Source organism: Plecotus auritus (genome assembly GCF_963455305.1).
Source record: "Plecotus auritus genome assembly, chromosome: 6".
Lineage (NCBI taxonomy): Eukaryota > Metazoa > Chordata > Mammalia > Chiroptera > Vespertilionidae > Plecotus > Plecotus auritus.
Genome location: NC_137773.1, coordinates 84,537,113 through 84,552,438, shown reverse-complemented (window position 1 = coordinate 84,552,438; position 15,326 = coordinate 84,537,113). Strand labels below are relative to the sequence as shown.

The following is a 15,326-nucleotide window of genomic DNA, read 5'->3' as shown; positions in this document are numbered from 1 at the left end:
GAGGCTCCTGATGGTGCTCATCCACAGCCTCCTCCATGCAGCCCTCCAGGTTCCTTGCTCATTGGATACTCAGTGAGGTCTGATTGGTGCCCAGCACTAGGCTGGTGCAGGGTCAGTGAGTGAGGGAGAGGAGGCCTTCCCTGTGGCTCTCTCAGGGGAGCCAGAGACCACTGAAGGCAGGATGACAGGTGGAGTATCAGAGGGAGGGGCCCAGGTGAAGCACAGGGAAGCATTCACCAAGCCTAGGGGAGGTGGGAAGGAGGAGGTGCAGGGAGCAGGAGGGCCCAGGGCCTAGGAGTGCAAGGGAACCTAAACAATGGAGGACCTGAGGGAAGGACCCCTGAGGGAGCACCAGGCTGGAGGGGTGGATGGGGGCCAGGCTGGGCTAGGGGGAACAGGAGGGAGGGAAGCAGATGGAAGTACTTGGGGCAGTCAGAGGTAGGCGGGTCACTGCTGGGAGTGCCCAGGCTGGGGCTGGAACGGTGAGCCCAGGGGCCCTGTGTGAATGGATGCAGGTTTCCTTGCCCCAGTGTCCAAATCTGTGTAAGAATACCAGTCCCCCTGGCTGTGACAGTGTGGGTGACACTGGCTCAGAGATAGCACATAACCTGGCATGTCTGTATCCAAGACAGCAAAATTCAGTCAACAGTCCTAGCCAGTTTAGCTCACTGGATAGAACGTTGACCCTGGGACTGAAGAATCCCAGGTTCGATTTAAGTCAAGGGCACATACCTCGGTTGCAGGCTCAATCCTTAGCCCTGGTCAGGGAGGCAACCAGTCCATGTGTCTCTCTGTCTCTCCCCCGTCCTTCCACTCACTCTAAAAATCAATGGAAAACTATCCTCAGGTGAGGATTAACAAACAAAAAAAAGTTGGTCAACAAACTGGTGAGCCAGCAGCACTCCGTGCCAGGCCAGTGCTGAACCGCCAGGAACTCTGTGCTTGAGCCCACTTGAGACCAGGACAGGTGAACAGGTGGCTTCAGGATGCTGGCCCAGAAGCCTGGGAGTACATTGGGAAGCAGCAGCTCCACCTGGAGAGTCTGGGCAAGCCTCCAAAGTGCTTCTGGAGGGAGTGGCTGGTTGCTGCAGGGACCCAGGGTGTGTGTGGGATAGGGGGCACCCCACCCCCTGCAGCTCCTTGGCCTTGAACTCGCCCAGACCTCTAAGCCTTAATCTCCCCAGCCATAAAGTGGGTCCAAGGATGATTACCTTCTGCTGGTTTCAGGAGAGTTGGAGACATGGCTGGTAAGGCACCAGCCTGTATGGGGAATGTGTATGTGTTGTAGCTTTTTATTATAAGGAAGTTAAAACAAAAGACAAAACTAGAAAAGACGGTACAACTAAATATTTTATCATGAATTTTATAAATATCCAGAGAATAATATAATGAACACCCACATACTTCCTGTCCTCTACATTTTTAATTGCTGCATTTACTTCAGGGTCCCCCCTTGGCACTGCTGACGGCATGCTGGGTCACTCTCTGGCTTGGGTGGGGGCATCCTGGGCACTGTGGGATGCTGAGCAGCATCCTTGGCCCTCAATCAGTGCTAAGAACACTTCTAGTCATGACAACCACAGATGTCCCAGACATCACCGAGTGTCTCCTGGGGGCAGAATCGCTCCATTTGAGAACCACCTACAGATCACTTCCCTTCACCTTGGATGCCTGTTCTGGCCTCTGCCGGGTCTCCTCTGGCCCCTCACAAAGTGTTTGTCGACCCCTAACTTAAAGGATAAACAAAAAATGATATGGCTGACCTACACAGTGATATATTGGTATCTTTTATGCTATTCTGTCCTTTCCTGGGTGTTTAAAATATTTTCTTATTAAACATTATATTTAAACAAAGAGCTAGTCCCCTCCATATATTTTATCCCCCAAACAGGGCCCAGCATCCCAGAAACACTGAGTTTGGAATAAATGAATGAATGAATGTGTTGTCAGGAAAGACCTCTCCAGGAGGTGACACAAATGTCTGAGACCTGAGTGACAGAGGACAGAAGCCAGCTGTGTAGAGATGTGGGGATAGATTGTTCCAGGCAGAGGGCACAGCAAGTACAAAGGCCCTGTGGTGGAAATGTGATGAGCCAGTGTGTGTGAAACCTGTGGCACAGAGCCTGGCACAGGTGCTCCAGTAGTGCCCACTACTACCCATGTGATCACTCACATTCCTTTGGCAGAATCTGCTTTAAAAATGTGTTTCTCCAGTGCTTGAAAATTGGCATCAAAGATCACAATTTACCTTTAACCTGAAGGAACATTATATGAAGAAAATTTTCAACCGTGCCTGGCCAGTGTTGCTCAGTGGTTGGGCATCGACCTATGAACCAGGAGGTCACAGTTCGATTCCCCGTCAGGGCATATTCCCAGATTGCCGGCTTGATCCCCAGAGGACAGCCAATCAATGATTCTCTCTCATCATTGATGTTTATATTCCTCTCTCCCTCTCCCTTCTCTCTGAAGTAAAAAAATATATCAAAAAAGAGAAAAATTTCAACTGCCCTGAAAAGTTGAAAGAATTGAAAAATGGAAACACTACTTACCATTTGGAATCTATCATTAACATTTTGCTGTGCTCACTTTATCCATCCCTTCCCCTCCTCCTTCTCTTCCTCCTCGATCCCTCCCTCTTTCCAGCTAATATTTTAGATGTACTTCAGAATTGCAGGCATCAGCACACTCCATCTGTAAGCACTTCAGTATGTGTATCATTAACTAGAGTTTGATATATTTCAACATGTTTTTGCAATGTTCACTACTCTGATCAGCTATTAACTCTAGAATTCTTAGCCTTTCCCAACCTAATAGTGGTGGTAAAAGTCTGAGATACCTTAAAATGTGAAAGTTCTTTATTTTTAAAACATATTTATTTATTTTATTTTGTTTTTAGAGTAAGTTTTAAAATATATTTTTATTGATTTCAGATAAAAATAAACCCTAGCATGAAACCAGGGAAAGGTTGCCTATAAAGAGCAGGGGTGGGTGCAGAGGGCAGAAATCCCACATTCCACCTCTTCTCACACACTTGCACTATGATCTTGGGTAAGTAGGCTGTCACCTTGCTGTACCCCATTTCATTCTAATGGTTGGAAGTGATCTGTTGGTCAGTCTTGGATTTTCTAAAATTTTGTTTTTCCAATCTTCATTCCTCCCCCCCTTTTTTAAAATATATTTTTATTGATTTCAGAGAGGAAGGGAGAGATAGAAACATCAGTGATGAGAGAGAATCATTGATCATCTGCCTCCTGTACACCCCACACTGGGGATTGAGCCTGCAACCCGGATATGTGCCCTTGTCTGGAATCGAAACTGGGACCCTCCAGTCCTCAGGCCGACCTATCCACTGAGCCAAACCAGCTAGGGCCCCCGCTTTTCTTTCTTGCCTTCTGGCATTGGTGAGTGCTACCCCCCTCCCCCCACACACACACACACAGTGGAAGCTCTTGGCCACTCCCCTCGTCCTATGGTTGATATTTATTTGTTTGCCATGAGTTTTTGCTTTGAATTATTATTTTTAAAATATATTTTATTGATTTTTTACAGAGAGGAAGGGAGAGAGAGTTAGAAACATCGATGAGAGAGAAACATTGATCAGCCGCCCCCTGCACACCTCCTACTGGGGATGTGCCCGCAACCAAGGTACATGCCCTTGACTGGAATCGAACCTGGGACCCCTTCAGTCCTCAGGCCGCTGTTCTATCCACGCTGCTCTATCCACCGAGCCAAACTGGCTAGGGCTGCTTTGAATTATTTTTAAGTAAAGGCCGTTCTTCCTGAAACCCTCACTTTTTTTTAGTTTCTTTGAACATCAAGTTCATGTTAAATTTTGTTGATTGCTTTTCTGGATTCTGAGATACAATTGTCTGGTTTTTCACCTTTGAGTAACTTCCTAAATTTCTCCAAATCCGTTTTCCCGCCTGTAAAATGCGATAGTGAAATGAGATCATTAAGTTAGATGGTGTTTGACTCAGGCAACTGAGTGCCTCAGCTCCCTTCCCTGCTGTGCCCACGCAGTGCTGCCTCAGTACCACCTCCTGTATACTCTCCAGGGACTATGCTCCTGTGCCCAAAAGCTGGCCAGACCATTCCAGTTAATCAGGGAGGTGGGCCTGTGGCTGGCCCTCAGTGCCACTTCCTGCTTTGCAGGGTTGCAGGCTCCAGTTGCTTTGTAGGCCAGGGGAGGACTTGGGCTTTTACCCCAGGGAGCTCTCCCGAGCTGTGGGCAGAGCAGAGATAGGACCTGACTCTTGCTCACAGGCGGCCTCTGGTGGCTGCTGTGAGGAGCACAGACTGGAGCGTGGTCAAGGTCTGTGGAGACTGTGCTGGTTCTGGTGAGTGATGATGGAGTTGAGAGGAGTGGGAAGCAGTGGCACATTCTGGACAGACTAAAGGTAGAGCCTAGTGCTGAAGGACATATGTTAAAGCCCCCTTCCTTGGTTCTAGGGGCCCACAGTTTTTTGGGAGCTTCTCTTTCTTGGTTTCCACATTGAACATGTGAAGAAGTAGCTCCAGCCCGGCTGGCATGGCTCAGTGGTTGAGCATCGACCTATGAACCAGGAGGTTACAGTTCAATTCCCAGTCAGGGCTCGTGCCCAGGTTGCGGGCTCGATCCCTAGTGGGGGGCATGCAGGAGGCAGCCTATCAATGATTCTCTCTCATTGATGTTTCTCTCTCTCCCTCTCCCTTCCTCTCTGAAATCAATTAAATGTTTGTGTATACACACACACACACACAGGTGTGTGTGTGTGTGTGTGTGTGTGTGTCTGTGTGTGTGTAAAAGAAGCAGTTCCTGCCGAGGCTTGTGTGTGCAGATGGGGAAGAACTGTGTCTGTTCCTCAATCTGTCTGTTCCTTGTCCATCAGAAGTCAACAAGCATTCATAGGTGTCTGCTAGTGGCTGGAACGGACCTGTAGGCAGCACAGTTGTGCCTTAGGCAGGTCTTGGCATGAAGTAGGGGCTGCATAGGGTCTGTTCTCCCAGCTTTACGTGTCAGGCTCTTTCCCTCCTCCAGGTTAGTTTTAAAAATTAATTACTTGAAAAAAATGGGGTGGCTCATTCAGAAGATAATTGGTCCCGTCTTGGTCTGGGAGGAGCTCCACATCTGTGTGTGGTCTCTGCCATCCCCAGCCTGACCCAACCAGTGGAGTGACCACCACCCCCTATAGCTTCATGACCTCTTGCAACAGACTCACCCCTGAGCCATTGCCCCTCTTCTGAAGATTCTGGAGGCTGTGAGTTACAGGGTCACTGCCCTCACAGGCATCACGCTGTGAAGGGGCAGATGATGAAGTTAAGAAAAGGAATTTCAGAGAGCAGGTGGGGACATGCAGATGGCAAATCGGGAATGTGGCCTGAGTAACAGGACAGGGAGGTGACTGGGTGGCCACTCTGAGGGGAGGCTGGGCTGAGACCTGAAGGCCAAAGGGCTGGCATTGGGGAGACCTGGCGAAGGCTTGTTTTGGGCAGAAGGAATGGCATGGTGCCAGTGCCCTGAGGTGTGTGTGTGTCCATTCCTTGCACCGCCCCCCACAGAATTCAGACACCTTGGGTGGGGAAGCAGGAGGACATAGGAGGTATGATTTGTGGAGGAAGCCAGGACCTCGGTGTTGGACCTACTTTGGCAGCCCTGGGATGAAGGACCTGGAGCTGCAGAAGACTCAGGTGGTCACCACTGGGTGGGCTCTGGGTCCAGGGGCCCCCACACGAGGTCTAGAATGTTCCACCCTGGTCCACCACTGGCTTCCTGCCTTCTCTCCTCTTCCCTCGCCACACCCCAGACGCAAACCATTAATTGTTCTGCTGTTGGGCATCCAATAAAAATATTATGTCAGCTTTCCAGCACCTTCCGGCCCCCACTTGCCACCAGCAGAGCCTCAGGATGTGCCAAAGCCCAGGTTCGTCCCTGTGGCCAGGATACCCGGGTGGGGAGTCTCAGACATCTGCGACTTGGGAGTAGGCACCAAGGGTCTGGCCTGACTCCCATCTAAGTGGCGTATCTTAGTCCAGCTGCCCTGTCTGAGGCCCTGGGTAGTGACTCAGTCTGTTGGCTTTGTCCCCCAGCCCAGGGGTCCCCTTTGGTGGATCCTGTGGCTATGAACTTAGTCTCAGCCAGTTGCCCCCCCCCCCATCCTCAGTTTCCCCATCTGGACCATGTCCTAGGATGTCTTAGCACCTCACATACACAGGTGGGCACTCAGGGTGCGGCTGGGGTGGTGGTCATGGCTAAAAGAGGACACGAGTCCCCACCCCTGCTGCCCTGGTTGCACCTATGGCTGTGTCAGCTTGCGTTTGTTTTATATTTATTTTAATTGAAAGAGAATTCATATATGATAAAATTCACACTTTCAAGCATACAGTTCAGCATTTTTTGTACCTTTACAATATGCAACTGTCACTGATTGGAACAGAGAAGGTTCCTCCTCTGCTGGGTAAGATTGACCCCTGACCCCTCACCTGGGCCTGCCTCTCTCTGAGGACCCCTTTCATCTCCCTCTCTCTTCCTCCCTGACCCTCACCCTTCCAGGCTGCCTGGTCCACTCTCAGAGTTCCAGCTCTGTCTGCACCCTGATGACACCCACAGTCCTGTCTCCAGCCAGGGCTCCCCTGAGCTACAGACTCGGGGTCCAGTTGCCCCTAGATGTCTCCACGGGGAGGGCTCACAAGGGTCTCACACTCAACACATCCACAATGCACTGTCCATCCCCCCGCAAACCTGCTCCTGCCCATCCCCCTGTCAGCTGGCGGCTCCTTCCTTCTGTTAATTGCTCCAGTCAAAATCCTTAGTCATTTCTGACTCCTTGCCTCTTCACCTCCAGTGAATACAGCCTGTCTGTCCTAACTTTAGATCTCTCCAGAATCCGCCCATTTCTCCACGCTCCTGAGCCTCCACCTTGGTCCACCCCATCAGCTCCCACCTAGGCCAGGCAGTCCTCTTGCCCTGCTTGGTCCCTGGCTCCTGCCCTAACCCCCCACACCCACCCACAGTCTGTCATCCCCAGCAGCCACCAGAGGGGGCCTGTGAGCACCTATGTCATGGCCAAGCCACAGCCTTCCAGGGCACCCAACCTCCCTTAGGGTCAAAGCCCAAGATCTTCTTTGCTAATCTTCACCCGAGAGCAGTGGCCAGGCCTGTCCTGGTCATCACTTGCTTCCCCTCAGGTGACACCTAGTGAATGAGTTTCCTGTTGCAGCTGAAACACATCACTGCAATCTTGCCTTAAAACCACACATATATTCTCTGACCATTCTGGGGTCAGGAGTTTGACATGGATCTCACTGAGCTAAATCCAGGTATGGGTAGGGCTGGTTCCTTCCTGAGGCTCCAGGAAGAACCATTTCCGGCCTTTTCTAGCTTCTAGAGGCGTCACATCCTTGCTCGTGGCCCCTTCCTCCATCTTTATAGCCAGCAATGCAGCTTCTTCCATCATTCGCTCTGCCCCTCCTGCCTGCCTTTTATAAGGACCCTGTGATGACACTGGCCCACTGGGGATCTAGGGTCATCCCCATCCCAGGGGCCTTAACTCATTTCTGCCTGCAAAGCCCATTCTGGGATCAGGATGTGGACACCTTTTGTGGGGAGGGGGCATATCTGCTGACCACCCTCATCGAACAGATGATCTTCAACAGAAGCCACTTTCCTGGTGAGGACACCAGGACTCAGAGGTCAGTGGCAGGCCTGAGGCCTCCCTTCTGGGAACCAGAGTTGAGGGAATGGCCCTGAAGGAGGAAAATTGCCTGCCTTCTCACTGTGAGCTTTCTTAGGCCAGGGAAGCGCTCCTGGAAGCTGTGGTAAAACCAGTCCTTGGCTGGCTTTCCATAGCTGGCTCCCTAGACAGGGCCAATAGAGCTGGCAGCATTGCTCTATCCTGGGGCCCCAGTCACTGCTTACTTACCAGGCTCCCCAGTGCCCTGGGCCCTCCCCATAGCATCATCCCGACCTCGACCCTCCGGGTCCCCTGATTTCTTTGTGACCCAGCTGTCTCCTGGTTAAGCCCTGCTCCTACCAGCAGAGGAAGGGTGGCACTTTGCAAATGCAGTTCCTTAGTTCTTTCCACTAAGGACCTGATGTCTTTGGGGTAAATGGTGGGTCAGAGTTGGAGGGTTGTCTCTCCTGCTATTCCTCCCTGGGGGGTACCCAGCATCCAGTCATCCCGCCATCTCAGTGTGTCCTGTCTCTATGCTCCCCTTTCCCACAAGGGGTTCTTGTGGTCCTCCCTAGGAACACAATACCCAGTGAGGTTTTAGGCGCCTGTGTGCCAGAGAGGGAGCGTGGTGACAATGGCCCGAACCCCCTTGAAGCCCCTGCATGGGCAGGTGCAGGTTGGTGGTAGGCCCTGTGGATTGGACTCCCTGCTGCCAGTCTGAACTCTCCCTTCTTTTCCTCAGGTTTGGCCCAGAAAAAGACGGCCCTGACGGAGGTGAGTGTCTGTGGGTCCTATCCTGACTTGCCTCCTCCAGAAGACAGCATCCAGCCCTGCTTGTGTTCTGCTCTGTGGCCTTGGGCACCTCACTGTACCTCTCGGGGGCCCAAATGATGGCAGATGTGAGATGGGTGAAAATCCCATCCACCTCCCAGCATAGGGGAGTTCAGGGAGGGGTTCAGGTCGGGGAGGGATGAGGCCCAAGAACTCAGTTCTGGGCCAGTGAGGGAAAGGGAGGGGTTAGGCCAGAAAGGGGAGGCCAGAGAGGTGGGAAGGAAGTTGGGTAAGTGCCAGTCCCTGAGGATCTTGCCAGGAGGTTGGTGCCTGACCAGTGCCTGACTAGCAGCACCTTTAGTGTAGTGTCCCTAAGCACCCACATAGGAGCACAGGGTCCTTTTCATTCTCCACGCCTGCGAGCCAACTGTCTTCACCATCTTCCAGCCATGTTCCTAGAGAGCTTTCCCTGGTGACAGCCATTCTCATGCATATATGCAGCCATGCTGTTCTGTGGGCCCTGCTGCCTGTCCTCAGCGAGGGTGGTACAGGTGGGGTCCCCACTGTGGTTAGTTTCCTGTCACTCCAGAAGGTGGCCCGGAGGGTCGTGTCTGAGCCCCATTTTACGGAAGGAGCAGCCCAGGTGTGGCTTGTCTGCACCTGTGGCAGCAGGAGTCCCGCCTACGCATCCTTTGTCCCTATCCCCTGATGCCAGTCACTATGTGAGTCCTTCTAAGGAGGGCATTGTCCACTTGCTGGGGCCCTGCAGTGCACTGAGATCACAGGACAGTGGGAGGGAGATGGGTGGGCCTAGGGGCTCCAAGGGCAATAGGGAGCCAGTGAGAGGTGTGAGGCAGGAGCAGCAACAAAAGGTTCCTGAGGGAATCCTGCCCCCTAGTGGCCAGTGTGCAGAACACACAGGAGCCAAGCTGAGGAGTGATGGCTGGTGGAGGGCATTTGAGGGCTGCCTGGAACTAATGTGGGGCAATGTCGGTTGGGCTGGTGGCCGGAAGGACTATATGAGATTTTTGAATGGTGGTAGATACATAGTAGGTACTTCTTAAATGTCAGTGACAGGTGGAGCCACCAAAGAGGCACTCAGTTCCTATCTGCTGGCCGGCCTTGGCCCCTGTTTCTAAACTGGCTTCTGTGTCCCTCCAGGCTCCCATTGCCCCTTCCACTGTCCTCCTCTTGTGACGTCACACGTGAGGGCCCATAGCTTTCACACAAGTTGGTTGGGATGGCCAATGTCACACCTGCCACAGCTGAACCCTAGAGCTTGCATGAGCTGGGCCTGCTCCCAGGAGGGGATGCTGTTTGTAATCATTTCAGCCCAGAGGGCTGTTTTGCCCCCAAGGGGCACTGAATGATGTCTGGGCACATCTGTGCTTGTCACACTGGGGTTGTTCCTGGCATTGAATGGGTTGGGACCAGGGATACTGGTTAATTGCCCAAAGTACCCAGGAAATTCCCCCACAGAGAATGACCTGGCTCCAATGTCAGCAGAACTGAGGGAAAGACCCTAAAATTAGGCCTGGGTGGTCGGGGCTGCCAGCCTCCAGCTTTTTCTAGGAGCTGGTATTCCGGTCTGCATGTGGGCCCTTCTGGATGTGAGGTATTGCCCACTGGGTGTACAACCTGCCTACACAGCTTTCTGTCCCCACTTCTCCCTGCACGACCCACATGGTCCAGCCCTGGGCTCCAGCTGGGCACAGTGACTAAGCTCCTCTCTTGCCAGAATTTCTGGAGTGTTAGGGCCTCAGTGGCTCCTCCTTGCTGACTTCTAATGCTTCCTGTTTTCTTTTCTCTAGGCCCCGTCTATGACTGGACAGCCAGGCCCTGGTCACGGGAGGAAGCTGGGCCATCGGGGTGTGGACGCATCTGGTGAAACCACTTACAAAAAGGTTCTTCCTCTGCCCTTAGCCAGCTGAGGCGGAGTGACGGGGGGCTCTCAGCAGTTCAGGGGACCCATCTGCCCCACACGCACATACACAGTGTCCACTGAAGGTCATGGGCCCCTCAGTCCTGGCAAGGTCCCTGCTGCATGTCATCATCTCAGGCAGCCTAGTGATGTGCTCTGAGGCTACACAGGCTGCACGGCCTTCCTGGTTTCAGGAGTCACCTCAGCTCCCAGCCCTGCTGGCTCATCTAGTGATAGAGGAAATTATCCCTTTTCTCCCTCAGAAAGCAGGGCTGAGATGAGGTGGTAATGGGAAGCTCTGAGCCAGGCCCGGCCACGAGAGTGTGCAGGGAGCCTGGACTCCATTGCCATTAGTCCTCCCTTTCTCAGTTGTACTTCCTGATACACATCTTTGCTGAGAGAGAGTACATGTGATTTCCCCCTTTTGAAGCGTACAATTAGATGGTCTCTAGAGCATTCACAGAGTTGTGCAGTTATCACCACAGTTAATTTTAGAATATTCCCATCTCCCCTAAAAAATACCCACTCCCGGTCTGGCTGGTGTGGCTCAGTGGTTGAGCATTGACCTATGAACCAGGAGGTCACGGTTCTATTCCCAGTCAAGGCACATGCCCAAAATGCAGGCTCGAGCCCCAGTAGGGGGCATACAGGAGGCAGCCGATCAATGATTCTTACTCATCATTGATTGATGTTTCTGTCTCTCCCTCTCCATTCCCCTCTGAAATAAATTAAAAAAATATACACACACACACACACACACACACACACACACACACACACACACACACACATATATACACACATACTAGAGGCCCGATGCACGAAGATTCGTGCAAGAATAGGCCTTCCTTCCCGACACCGCCTTCACTCCGGCCAGAGCCACCTTTCTGCATTCGCTCCAGCCAGAGCCGCCTTTCCGCCTTTTGCCTTGTCGCCTCCATTTGCATATTCCCTCCTTATTGGCTGTGGGCGCCGTCGTTTGTCATGGAGTTATGGTCAATTTGCATATTCCATCTTTATTATATAGCATATATATTTTATTAGTCCCTATTAGTAGTCACTCCCTGTCCCCCTACCCACTTCCCATCTCCCTCAGAAAGCAGGGCTGAGATGATGTGCCTTTTCTGGACATTTCACATAAATGGAATCACACACTGTATAGACTTTTGGATCTAGCTTCTGTCACTGAGCACCATGTGTTCAAGGTCCATCCACATTGTAGTGAGTGTCAGTGCTTCATTCTTTTTCATGGGTGAGTAATATTCCACTGTGTGGGTGAACACATTGTGTTTATCCATTCACCCATCGATGGACATTTGGGTTGTTTCCACTTTGAGGCTATTATGAATAATGCTGCTATGAAAATTTGTGTGCAGGTTTTTATAGACATGCTTTTATCTCTTTGGAGCATATATCTAGCCGTAGAATTGCTGGGTCACACAGAAACTCTTGGTATACATTTGAGGAACTACTAGATTGTTTAACACAGTGGCTGCCCCATTATCCGTTCCCACCAACTGTGCATGGGGATTCCAGTGTCTCCTGGTCCTCACCAGCACTTGTCTGTCATTCTGATTACACCCATTCTAGTGCATGTGAAGTAGTATCTCACTGTGGTTTTGATTTGCTTTTTCCTGATGGCTAATGGTATTGATTACCTACTCCTGTGCTGTTGGCCATTTGTGTATCTCCCCTGGAGAAACTTGTGTTCAGTTGATGGCATTTTGAGGGAGTTGAGTATGGAGGGTAGAGCAGGCCCTCTAAGTGAGGAGGTATAGGAGAAGAGGCAACTGGAGGCTATGAGACCCTCGCACAGGAGGGTGGACTTGCTGAGGAGCAGAAGCTAACTCCGGCCTTCCCTCCTGCTATTTGCACCTGTGACGGGGGTGCTGGGGCCCAGAATCAGAAATTGAAGGTTGAGATATCTTTCCTCAGTGATGCACATGCTGCTTAGAACTCACAGTGACACCGTAAACCACAGTGATGAGAAAAGTGCAAACAGCGAATGCTTCTTAGGTATAGGCAGCTTTTGGTCCGGACCACTCACATGAGCTAACACACTGTCATCTCCGTTCCTGGCTACAGATGGAGAAACTGAGGCACAGAGAGCCAATGTCGCTCTCTGATCATGATTATATGAATCACCTAGAAAGTGGGTAGAAGAAACCCAGGTCTACAGAAATGAAGTTTGGGTATCTCTCCATACGTTGTGCCCCCTTCCTCCAAACAACCCTAATGGTGGATAGACTCCTGCTGCATCAGGGCAGTTTTGAGATGTTGGAATGTTCTAGAATCTTGATTGAAATTGGGCCTTGGTGTCATAAGAGATTGTATTGGAGTCTTGGCTAACCAATGTGGGTGTGCAGGTTGAGTGACTAGCCTGAGACCCGCAAATCTGTAATAAATGCTAGTAGGACCCTGGGGCCCAGGGCTGGGGTAGGGGCTGGCCCAGGGGTAGGTCTTGATGTGGCTACCTTTCCCCACAGACCACGTCTTCCACCCTGAAGGGGGCCATCCAGCTGGGCATTGGCTACACCGTGGGCAACCTGAGCTCCAAGCCAGAGCGAGACGTGCTTATGCAGGACTTCTATGTCGTGGAGAGCATCTTCTTCCCCAGGTAGGCCTGGCTCCCACGCCTCCCAACAGCTCCCCCAACAGACACAGTGTTGTCATACAAAACAGCCTCGTATTCTCTGAGCTCCCTTCTCTGATGCAAATAGCCTTTACTGGTGTCTGTTTGACTTTGAGGTCTGACTCGGTATCCATTAGGATATTAGTTTGCTGCTGAGTCAGAGAGAGCCAATGTAATAGTGGGGTTTTTTTAATAGGGGAAAAAAGATAGAAGTTTGTTTTTCTCTCTCTTTCTCACACACACACAAAAAACCTATAGGCAATCCAGGGCTGGTCAGATGGGTCCTGGGTTCCTTCTTGTTGCTCCACCAGCCTCAATATGCAGCTTTTCTAATCAGCAGCCCAGGTGGCTGCCTAGGCTTCTGCCATCACATCTGCATTCTAACAACAGGAAGGAGAAGGGGAAGGGTAGCACATTCCCCTTCCCTTTAGGGCACAACCAGGAAATGACACACATCATTTCTGGCCCACTCACAGCTCATTGGCCGGGTACAGTCACTTGACCACACCTAGCTGCAAGAGAGGCTGGGAAGTGGTCTCATTACAGGTGGTCATGTGCTCAGCCACGTTGTGGACTCTTGCCAAGGAAGGAGGGGAGAGTGGGTACTGGGTCCTCTGAGATTGGCCACAGCCCTCGGTCCCATTGGAAGCCTCAACTTGCCTTTCAGTTTGGCCACTTAGGGAAGGCCGTGGAGCACAGCACCTAGAGCAGCCGTGGGCAAACTACGGCCCGCGGGCCGGATCCGGCTGTTCTATCCGGTTCTCTTCCTCTCCCCTCCGCTCCTTTACTTTGAATTTATATTAGTTCATACAAACACTCCATCCATGCTTTTGTTCCGGCCCTCCAGTCCAGTTTAAGAACCCATTGTGGCCCTCGAGTCAAAAAGTTTGCCCACCCCTGACCTAGAGGCACCATCCCTCACAGGCTTTCCTCCCTCCTTCCTCCACAGTGAAGGCAGCAACCTTACTCCCGCTCACCACTTCCAGGACTTCAGGTTCAAGACCTATGCACCTGTTGCCTTCCGCTACTTCCGGGAGCTCTTCGGCATCCGGCCAGATGATTACTTGGTAGGTGTGTTAGTCAATTGTTGCTTTGTAACAAGTTAGCACAGACTCAGTGGCTCAAAACACCACCTGGCTGTAACCTCACAGTTTTTGTGGATCAAGAATTGGGTGCAGCTTAGCAGGGTTCTTTGCTCAGGGTTGTAATCAAGAGGTGGGCAGTAGTTAGGGTTTCATGTGACACTAGACTGGGGAAGGGTCCAATGCCAAGCTCATGTCATTGGCGGGACTCAGTTCCTTGCTGGTTGTAGGCTGGGGCTCTCTTTCCCTCAACACAGGAGGGAGGGAGAGAGCCTGCCAGCAAAGCAGACGTTACTGTCTCCTATGAGCTCATCACAGATGGGATCCCCCCACCCACTCACTACTCCCCACTCCCCTTCCAGTACTCGCTGTGCAATGAGCCTCTGATCGAGCTGTCCAACCCTGGCGCCAGCGGCTCCCTCTTCTACGTCACCAGCGACGATGAGTTCATCATTAAGACGGTGATGCACAAAGAGGCAGAGTTCCTGCAGAAACTGCTGCCCGGCTACTACATGGTAGGGGTCATGGGTTCCCGCAAGGTTCCAGGGGTTGGGGTCAGTGCCCTGGGCTTCCTTCCAGCCCCTGTCTGCCTCCCTCAACCTTATACTCCTCTTTCTCTCAGCACATGCAGCAATTCCACTCTACACCCAGCTCCTCTTCACAGGAGCAAAGGCTCTAAGGCCCTGGCAGATGGGTCCCCAAGGTTCTTCCTGGGTCTTATGGCCTCACCCTCAGAGACCCCCTCAGCCAGTCCCCCCACACTTGTGAGCAGGAATTTCTGTTTAGGCTCTGGCTTCCCATTCTCTACCCCCCTGATGTCCCTGAGTCCTGGTCCAGAAATTGTGGCTTATGGACAGAGTGCTTCGGCATTTGGTGACTCAGAGGCACAGGGGAAGAGGAGCTGGGCCACCAGCTGGCACCTCACAGAGGACCAGCTGCTTGGGTATCCCCATTCTGGTATGACTCAGGACTCAAAAGGGCATATCAGGCCCCTGGGCAGGGTTGGGAGTGGGGGTCCTTATACTCAGGTAGGCTCCTTAGTGTCGACTGCCCTGCTGTGCCGACGTGGTGGGCGTGAGGACAGATCCTTCTGGGTGCTCTGCCCAGGTAGTGACCATTTCCCCTTAGGGCGTCCCTCATCTGCCATTTGTGATCTTGGTGGGATCCCTGCGTCCCCTAGATCAGGGACCAGCAAACTTTCTATAAAGAGCCAGACAGCTATGTGAGCCAACAGCCTGTCTCTACAGCTCAGCTCTGCCATTTATGAAGTT

General features: G+C 51.9%; 1 protein-coding gene across 5 annotated transcripts in view; it reads left to right on the top strand.

Annotated features, from left to right (window-relative positions):
- Positions 1-15,326, top strand: part of PIP5K1C (phosphatidylinositol-4-phosphate 5-kinase type 1 gamma) — a 58,064-nt gene that overhangs the window by 22,773 nt on the left and 19,965 nt on the right. For all 5 annotated transcript variants that reach the window (XM_080674866.1, XM_080674864.1, XM_080674865.1 and 2 more), the window contains exons 2-6: positions 8,392-8,423; positions 10,232-10,324; positions 12,828-12,958; positions 13,923-14,040; positions 14,418-14,570. In XM_080674866.1, the coding sequence (XP_080530992.1) occupies positions 8,392-8,423; positions 10,232-10,324; positions 12,828-12,958; positions 13,923-14,040; positions 14,418-14,570 (527 nt within the window). The remainder of the gene's footprint in view (positions 1-8,391; positions 8,424-10,231; positions 10,325-12,827; positions 12,959-13,922; positions 14,041-14,417; positions 14,571-15,326) is intronic.